The sequence below is a fragment of the Belonocnema kinseyi genome, chromosome 5 (assembly GCF_010883055.1).
Source record: "Belonocnema kinseyi isolate 2016_QV_RU_SX_M_011 chromosome 5, B_treatae_v1, whole genome shotgun sequence".
Taxonomy (NCBI): domain Eukaryota; kingdom Metazoa; phylum Arthropoda; class Insecta; order Hymenoptera; family Cynipidae; genus Belonocnema; species Belonocnema kinseyi.
Window position 1 is genome coordinate 34240781 of NC_046661.1, and position 10276 is coordinate 34251056.

Genomic DNA, 10276 nt, shown 5'->3' on the forward strand with positions numbered 1-10276 from the left:
AATTGTGAAAAAAAGGAGTACAGATATTTGTTGCGGCCAGCGTAGCTCGGAAACTTAAACATCATGGGGAAATCCTCCGAGTTGTGGATAAGATCACGGTGCATGAAGCATGGAGGAAGAAATCCATTTGTTAATTTAAAAAACATAAAAATTACATCATTTTATTTGATTAATATCTGAAACACTTTTTTCTTACCATGACAAATGGAAAAATAGTAATTTTTTAATATATATTAATTAAAACGGTTGATTTATCGTTGAATATATTGAATAATTGCGAGTAATTAATAGAATAGTGCAGCTGAAGTACGTTATGAGTATAGAAAGAGAGAGAGAGACACTAAGCCCACCGCGATACTAGCTAGCGCCACGCGATTGATGAAACGACTACACAATAGCACGCTTGACTTTAGGCGTGGATTGGCGGGCGCCTAATTTAGTTATCAGTATGATTTTTTTTCAATACACAAAAAAAAAATTTCTTTAACTTTGTCATGGAGATTTTTCGTCTTAGATGCACCAGAAAAATGTTATGCGTAAAAAAGTGAAAATTGAAGCACGACACTTTTTTTTGACTTCACAGCCCTATAACTTTTTTCCTATTCATCAAACGGACCATAATATCCAATAATTATAATTAGGAAAACCACTAACAAATCGAAATAGCCCGGTTTCGTCTTTGTAGGATGAATAGAACTCGAGCACTTCATAAAAATAGAAGGTAATACGTTTTTCCACATGGTGGCGAAAGGGTTAATGAAACGCATGCGCAAACTCAGATTATTTTAATGGCTCCAAATAAAGGTTTTAAGATTGTAGAAAGCGAATTCAGGATTCTATCGACTTTAGTACCTCGGACCCAAAACTCTGTAATAATCAACATCTTTAGCTTAAAACACGAACTTTGAAAACTTTGAACATTTCAGGCTCACAATCGAATACCTTAAGCTCGTAATCTGATAACTTTCAATCAATCAATTAGAAAATGCTATCAACCTTAAGCCATTTTTTAACTCAATCTTAAGATGTTATTGAGATAACCTTCAAACAACCTCTAGATGATCTTGAGGGATGACAAGATCTCCTTATTTTAATTCAGCGACCCCAAAAACCTATCTATAAAGCAGGAGTCTTTAGAGAAGAGAAATTTGGTTCCAAATACTCATTTTCAAGATATCTCGTTTTCTCCATTACGGCGCTCAGTGGGGCGAAATACCGAAATCGTGGTAGCAAACCCAAAAATTCAAATGTCACCAACGACAATTTGAACCGTCAGGTCAAGTACAGGGATATTAAGGGAGTCCAAATCCGCAGGCGAGAGCGCTCGGGCATTTCCAATTGCGCGTATACTGCAGTTATAATGTTGGCGCTCCACAGGTAGGAGGTCGTACGCAGCAAGGCCGAAAAAATGTTGTGTATAGAAGCCTGTAAGAAATGTCAGAGTCAAGGAAATTAAAATCTGCGAAATGGAGACTTCAAGTGCAGGTAAGTGCATCATTGAGAATTTTAAAAATAATCATATTTATTGTACACAAGTAATTTACTATTAAATATTGTTTATAAAAAATTCCAACAAGTCGCATCGGAAAATTCGCAAAAAAAATATGAATGTTTATGAATTCATCAAAATCCAGTCATGAAATTTATCTCAGTTGTTTTTGTCGAAATTTTGGATCAAATTTTGTCAAATTTTTGGACCCAATAATAAATTTGGCCAAAAACCGCCCAAATGATCAATAACAAATTTGTATATCTTTTTTGCGTGAACAAATTGTGCATCTTTATTTTTTTCATAGCTTGTGTCGTTTTTCTACAAATTTAATTCATCTGTTCTTAATGCTTTTTTACGAATGAAACAAAAACTATGCGAGCTATTAAAAAGTAAATAATAAAAAATTTGCAGTTTTTTTTGGGGTGCACAATTTTTATATATTCATCTTTTGTCGTATCTTGCAGTGGTTGACCGCAGTAAGGAATTTTATTATTTTATTATTTGTGTGCATAAAAATTTGAATTTTAGACTTTTCAGAAAAATTTAAAAAGAGGTTACGATGATATTGTATGTATTTTAAAATTCAACTTTTTTCTTTCTTTCAATTTTGTTCATATCGTTGCGTCATTTGGCTTAAAATGATTTTTGAATCTTGAAAAAAAGTCGTCTCAAAAATTTTCAAAATGCGCTCACTTTTTGAATTTTCATCCAAAATGGCTGGATAACGAACATGATCTTTAGTTTAGAGCACTGAAAGGGTATAACAAAGGCCAATACAATCTGCCAATTATATAGAAAGTTATCGTGCTCACAGACAGATAGACAGAAAGACATACATACATACATGCCTAAAAACAGAAACATTCGTAGAAACCTGTTTTTCGGATTCGGGGGGTCTCAAAACGTGGAAATTTTACGATAACGGTGGGGGCCAAATTTGACACAAATCTAATACCTTCTCTGATAAGAATGTGAAAATAACATTTCTTGAACAAACGACACAAGCTACGAACAAATATGAGGAGACAAAAATTGTGCACCCAAAAAAGATCTAAAAAATTGTTATTAATCAATTTTTCATAGAACGCGTTGTTTTCGTTTTAATCGTAAAAAGTAACATTGAAAATAACAAAAATTGTGTGAAAACGACTCTAGGAACCAAAAAAATTAATAGATAAAAGATGTTCACCCAAAAGAGATTTTTGGTTAATTATTTTTTAATGTGATGCGTATTTTTTGTTCGAATCGTAAAAAATAATACTGCAAATAAAAAAATGATCTTTTTGGAAAAACAAGACAAGATGCAGTACACTGTAATTAACAAAATTGTTTCTTTTCCATAGGATGCGCACCTTTTGAAATGAAAAGAGCAAGACAAGAAAAATACATTTGATGCTATATTAATGCATATTATGAACTGTAATAATATAAATTTATTTAAATGATGCATTTTTAGAGTAGCTGAGAATAAAAACTAATATAAAATAAAGTACAAATATTAAAGTTATCATGGAAAATACAATTTGTACTTTATTTTGCTAGTTTTGAATAAGCAGTTTCAAATTGAGGTTCTGAAGTAAATATGTATAGATTTCATATAACAGAACTAAATGTGAAAAAGTCCGCATTTTGGACAAAATCGAGTACGAAGCACGAAATAAGTGATGATAATGTGTTCGTTGAAGCCTAAGGAGTTTTAACAAAAGAGAATTCACAATCACAGTAAATGAAAGTTGTCGATGATTTGACCTTTAATTTTAAAAGGTCCGTGCATAAAAATGGAGAAAATACAAAGACCGAGCGCGCAGCGTTAGTTAAATACGCTATCAATCGCGAAGCGTGAGATTCAACAGATCCACTCCCTAAGGGTGCTCAAACTTTTAAATATTTTCTTTTTTTTCGAAAAAGCTTAATCAGTATATCAAAAAACATTAACATCAAATAATTCTCATATTTTCACTTCGTGCACAACAGTAACATAAAAAAGAATTTATTTATTCACTATAAAGCGAGACGAAGTTGGACATGAAATTGTGAATTTTGCGAATTATATTATATTATCTGCCTGAAAGAAGGGTGTTAAACTTGAAGGGCAAAGTGAGGGCATTACTTTTTTAAAATAAAAAAGCGAGTGACCCGCTTCACACTGCATGCCGCGCTTAAGGGTATTTATTAGAGCTCTAAAAAGGAATGTAAGATTTTTCCGATATTTTGAATATTTTTGTCTGATTTCTTACATACGTTATCTAAATATTCGTCCCTCGGATTTCACGGAGCCAGATTTAGGATAAAATGTTTATATTTTGTTTAATAATAAAATTGGAGAGAACAATAGAGAAAAATTGCAGTGACACTCTGTGTAGCCACATGTGGATTCTCGTGGCACTCTTCATCGAGCCTCATCAGACTCACGAGAGAGACTCCCTGGAGCGCAGTGAATTGCTCCTAAATTATGACCCTTTCATTCTTTGCGATGCAGACTAGTTAAAAAATTGAAATCGAGAAGGTATGGCTTGATTCAGTTTCAATTAGCAGAGTTAGTTTATTGGCATAATTTGAAGAAACTGAAAAAAAGATTTATGGAAATCGATTAATATTTGCAGTAGTAATGGAAAAATATAACTATATTCAAAAGTGTACCCTTTGCCCAAAACTTGACATCTACTCCCTGAATCTGAATAATGATTATTCTTTTAAAAAGTACTGGTTAAGAAGTCTGATTAACCTCAAATAATAAGCCTTATGAAAATAATTATCAGTTTTCTAGTTAAGCTTGTGAGAAAATCTTACTAAAACAGTTAGTAAACGACTTCGCTCAATAAAAATACTCATTTTAATTTTGTGCACTTGAATTTTAAATAATGAACATTGAGATAAGATGAAGATGTTCACACTCAATATAAACAAAAAATGAGGTTAAAAATGTGATTGGTGACTGCTTCATCGTCATATAAACGAGTAATAATCACTTCGCGAGTTTCTAAGTTCAAATTTAGGTTTTGAGATCATATATAAATTAAAAAGAAACACCAAATTCTGATAATGACTCTATCTACTTTTATTGCAGGCAGGCTTTTAATCTATATATAATTTTCACGTAATCTATTGAATGCATGACAATTTATACTTGAAAAACCGCTTTCCATATCATTCTCATTTTCTAAGTGCTTTACTCACACTTGTAAAATTTTTATGTCAGCTCTTGTGGTATTTTATAAAAATTTTACATTTTTATTTAGAATGTTATTTTTCACGAAGAAACCAAAAACATACTCCCCCTGTCCGAAAATTATTCATAACCAATTTGTATGACTTTTCACTTTTTTTGTAAGAGCAACTTTTGTCTATTCATGTTTTTCATAGCTTGTGTCGCTTGTGCATCGAAATGTTATCAATAACATATTTGTAGCTCTTTTGTTAATCAACAACTTTTGTCTTGTACATCTTTGTATGGTGCACAATTGTACCTGATTCATTTTCCTTTTCGTATCTTGGGCAGTTTTACCGTAAAACAGAATTAAATTTTTTTCATTATTTTTTGTACCACCAATATTGTATTGTCGATTCTTCGAAAAAATTCAAAAAGTTGTTGCGGTAATCTTGTACAGCTTTCAAACAGCAACGTTTTTTTTATCTAAAAAAAGGGTCATAAGGATGAATCAATCTAGTTTGCGAGTCCAAAATTTTATTGTGTTATTTTCAATGTTGCTTCTCACGAATGAATCAAAAAGTACAAGTTAGATAAAACAGTGATTAATAACAAATTTGTACATCTTCTTGGTGTGCAAAATTTTAGTTGATTAATTTTTCTTTTTTGTATCTTGCACAGTTTGACTACATAATTGATTTTTTTATTTTTCATTATTTTTTTGTGTGATCAAAACTTGAGTTTTCGAATTTTCAAGAAAATTGAAAAATTTGTTACGATAATCTTGTCGGGCTTTAAAAAATCAACGTTTTTCTTTTTTCGAGATTTCTCTATATCAAGGTTTGTGTGGCTTAAAATATTCAATTTCCCTTTTTTGGTATTTTTAACATGTGCTTACTCCTTTTACTTTTTTCAACAGTTCTATTTAATTGAATTCTTATTATTTAGATCAAGGGAGTAATAAAAAGAAAATTAATCAACTAAAAATTGGCACCCCATAAAGATTTACACATTTTTTTATTATTCACTGTTTTATCGGGCTCGAACTTTTCGATTTATTCGTAAAACCGGTATTGAAAATAACAAAATTAGATATTGGACTGGGAAACTTGCTCGATATATCTTTATGACTTTCTTTCGGTGAAAAGAACGTTCCTGTTTGAAAGCAGTACAAGATTATAGCAACAACTGTTTGAATTCTTTCGAAACATCGACAATGCAATATTGGTCGCAAAAACATAATTAAAAAATCGAAATTTCTACTTTGCATGCACCATCAAAACATGTACATGACAAAAGTTGTTCATCAAAAAAGAGTTACAAATATGTCATTGACTATATTTTGATAGGATGCGCAGTTTATGTTTAAATCGGAAAAAACTTTCTGAATAAAAACAGTGCAAATTTTTGGAGAAACGATACAAGCTATGAAAAACATGAATAGACAAAAGCTGATCTTACAAAATGAATGAAAATTCGTACAAACTGGGTATGAATAATTTTTGGACAGGACGAGTATGTTTTTGGTTTCTTCGTAAAAACTAACATTCTAAATAAAAATGTAAAATTTTTATAAAATGCCACAAGAGCTGAAATAAAAAATTTAAAAAGTAAATAAAGCGCTTAGACAATGAGAATGATATGGACAGTGTTTTTTCAAGTATAAATTGCATGAATTGAAAAGATTATGTGAGAATTATATAAAGATTGAAGACCAACCTGCAATAAAAGTAGGTGGAGTTATGACCTGGATTCGGTGTTTCTTTTTAATCTGTATATTTTCTCAAAACCTGGATTTGAACTTGAAAACTCGCGAAGTGATATTTACCCGTTTATATATGAGGATAAAGTATTTATCACTTACACCTTTAAGGTCATTTTTTGTTTAAAGTAAATTTGAATATCTTCTTCTTATATCAATGCTCATTATTTGAAATTCAAGTGCACAAAATTAAAATGATAATTTTTATTGAGGGAAGTCGTTTACTAACTGCTTTAGTAAAATTTTCACTAAAGCTTAACCAGAAAACTAATAATTAATTTATTAAGGCTTATTATCTGAGGTTAAGAAGACTTCTTAATCATAACTTTTTAATTGAATACTCATTATTCAGATTGAGGGAGTAGATGTGAAGTTTTCGGCAAAGGGTACACTTTTTTATGTAGTTCAATGTTTCCATTATTACTGCAAATATTTTCCGATTTTCATGAATCTTTTTGTTAATTTCTTCAAATTATGCCAATAAACTAATTCTGCTAATTAAAACTGAATCAAGTTATAGCTTCTTGATTTCAGTTTTTTAACTGGTCTGCATCTTATAAGAATGAAAGGGAGTCTTCCTCGTGAGTTTTACGAGGGTCATTAAAGAGTGTCTCGACAATCCACAAACGGCTACACTGAGTGTCACTGGAACTTTCCTCTATTGTTCTCTCCAATTTGATTATTAAAGAAAATATAAACATTTTATCCAAAAACCGGCTTCGTGCAATGCGAGGGACTAATATTTGGATGGCGTATGCAAGAAATCAGACAGAAATATTCAAAATTGCGGAAAAAATCTTACATTTCTTTTTAGAACTCTAATAAATCCTCTTAAGGCCCTTTATCACAATATCTGATCGGTTCTGAATTTTGAGGCCGCACGGTTGAATATTTTTGTCTAATTTTTGCAGACCTCATCTAAATAACCGTATCTCGAAGCAAGCAGAGCCGAGTTTTCGATAAAATTTTTATATTTTGTGTAATAATCCAAAAAGGAGAGAACAATAGAGGAAAATAGGTGTTACCCTAAGTGTTAAATATGTGGGTACTTTCGCGGTCCATTCATCGACCCGCATCAAACTGACACGAGCAGGCACCCTGGAGCGAGTCGAATTTCTGGTAACGAATGACCCTTTCATTGTTTCGAGATGCAAGCCAGTCAACCCTTGTGTTGCTACCCAGAAAAACTGACAACGTCTGCCACCCGGGTACCTAAGTACTCCGCCAACGAAATTGTTGTTAAAATTCTATTGTTGCTTGAAGTAACTATGTGTATTCAATTAATATTTAATTATTCATATTCTAGGAAGATATTCCTATTTGAATATAATAATTTAATAATATGCAGTGACCTTGGTAGTACTGAAACAGATCTAAAACGTGCGCAGCTACATCGCAAATTTCTTGTTTCCGAGGAAGCTCGGTATTACGTCCAAGAATTTAAGAAAATTCAATAAAAAATGTATATATTTTATTATTATGTATAAAATTATCCATATTCACTTCATTTACAATTATAACAAACTTTATTTTTATGATATACTGTATGAAAAACATGCTTCTTCTGTCGGGATACCCGAGTACCCGGGTGGCTCCACCGTGCTTTTTTTTTAATTGCAAGATATTTCAAGCTAAAAAATTTCGAAAAATATGTGCAATGTAAATTTCGAAAAAGAATCAGTTTAAATCATGCTGATTCAACAAGCATTCGGCCTATCTTCATTAGAAAAAAAGTTATTTAACAAAACGTATGCCGATGGTTACCCGGGTGGCAACACAAGGGTTAAGGATGTACACTACGTACAATCAATCTCAAAAGTTGCCTATTTTTGAAATGATTTATAAAATCAACAAAAAAAGGTCTATTATCAATTTCTGTAAATCTTGATAGAGGATTCTAAACAGATTCAGAAAAAAATAATTAAGGTTGAAATTGTTTATTTAACAGTAGTTAGAGAAAGGAAAAACTAAACCTTTAAATAAACTGTTAAATAAACAATTATAACCTTAATTATTTTTTTCCGATGTGTTTTTAGAAGCCTCCATAAACATATACAGAAATTGATAATAGATCTTTCTTGTCGATGCTATCAATCATTTTAAAGATAGGCAACTTTTGAAATTGATTGTACCGAGTGTACATGCTTAAGAATTCATATGACAAAAGCAGGGCTTGATTCAGTTTGAATGAACAGAATTAATTAATTTATATAATTGCAAGAAAGTGAAAGAAGATTGTTACCCTATAAGTCGTAGGAATAGTGAAAGTTCATGCTTTTAAGGATATTTAGTACTTAAAAGATGTATTAGTTTAAACCTTTTTTTGCCCGTGAATCGCAAAAAAATTATTTACTGCTGTTAATGACACAATCAAAGAATGCTAAAAGTACTATTTTGTTGAAGATATTTAGCGATTCAGAACTCGGTTCTGAATTTTGAGAACGCACGATTGAATAATTTTCGTCTAATTTCTTGCATGCGTCAGATAAATAATCATATCTTGAACCACACAGCCATTTGTTCTCTGTAATGTTTACTTTATACATTATAATCTAGATTATACGCGGCGAAGATGTATAGACGGCTAACACTGCGCGTTAGTACGGCTGTTCTTCCCTTTTCGATTAATTAAGAAAATTGATGCAAACTCCTGTTTAAAAAACAAGAATCCAACGACCAAATATGGATCACAACGAACGAACAAAAACAAAAAATCCTATTGTAATGTGGAAAAAAATTTTGGACAAAAATATTCAACCGTACGGCCTCAAAATTCAAAACTGATTACACATTCTAACATCTGATAGTGCTTTTTTTGGTTTAGGATATTTAGTAATTAAGTACTCGGTTCTGAATTTGGGGCCGTATTGTTGAATATTTTTGTCTGCTTTATTGGATACGTCATCTACACAATCATGTCTTGCAGCAAGCAGAGACATTTTTTTCGATAAAATGTTTATATTTTCTTTAATAATCAAAAAGGAAAGAACAGAGAGAGCAGGTAGCAGGGGATAATAGAATAAGAGATTCAAGGTTTTAACTGGATCTGTCGATAGATTATGTCAAGGAGAGCGCAATACTTGTGTTAGAAAGGAGAGAAAGGAAGTGATGAGCTTATAGCGAGGATGAGTAGTGGATGCATAAAGGATTTTAATAGGTTTTGGCTTTCTAGGGAGAGGAGGAAGTGTAAGTTGTGCGGAAATGGGAAGCTTTGGTTGGAGAAGTATGAGGAGGTGGGAAGGAGTGGGATAAGCATGGTGGTATTGATGTATGAAAGGAGGGACAAAAGGACTATATCATGGCTGAAGGGGGTGTTGGGTAGGATCGAGAAGAAGAGAAGGGAGAAGGAAGAGGAATGGTGAAAGAGAAATTTAAAATAAGGCTTATTTATAAATATAGTAAATAGCACAGCCCGTCTTCAAAATCGTACAATAGATAAGACTAGTCATTTCTGGTCAATTTTGGGTCGCTAAATCCAAATCCAAGTTTAGAAATTCTCTATCACATCAGGATTTTTCAATATTCTACCTTAAAAGTGCAAAAAAGTGATTTTCGCCTATATTTGAGGTTATGTACTGTCGCCCTCTTTTTTCTTAAAAAACTGTAACTACGATTTTAAAGTATTACTCTTTCCCTTTGAAATGCCGTTGAGTTTGCTAAAAAATATTTTTTCTTCACAAAGACAATCGATTTTGAAAATTTCAAATATTAAGAATTATACAGGCCCGGGAAATACACAGGTGTTTGTGCTATACTTCTGACTATATTATTCTTATGTACGAGGGTAGTTCAATAAGTCCTTAGAATGACCAACAGATGGCGCGCGAATCGCTCCAAATCATCTGTTTTCAGTCAGCACCACTCCCGACTAGAT

The 10276-nt window shown here is 31.9% G+C and overlaps 1 protein-coding gene across 2 annotated transcripts in view; it reads left to right on the forward strand.

Moving 5' to 3' along the window:
- The first annotated feature begins 1385 nt into the window (after positions 1 to 1385).
- Positions 1386 to 10276, forward strand: part of LOC117172852 — a 178252-nt gene continuing 169361 nt past the window's right edge. Inside the window, exon 1 of one of the 2 annotated variants that reach the window (XM_033361109.1) lies at positions 1386 to 1485. In XM_033361109.1, coding sequence (XP_033217000.1) covers positions 1467 to 1485 — 19 coding nt within the window. In that variant the 5' untranslated portion in view covers positions 1386 to 1466. The remainder of the gene's footprint in view (positions 1486 to 10276) is intronic. The other variant, XM_033361110.1, reaches the window with a different exon arrangement.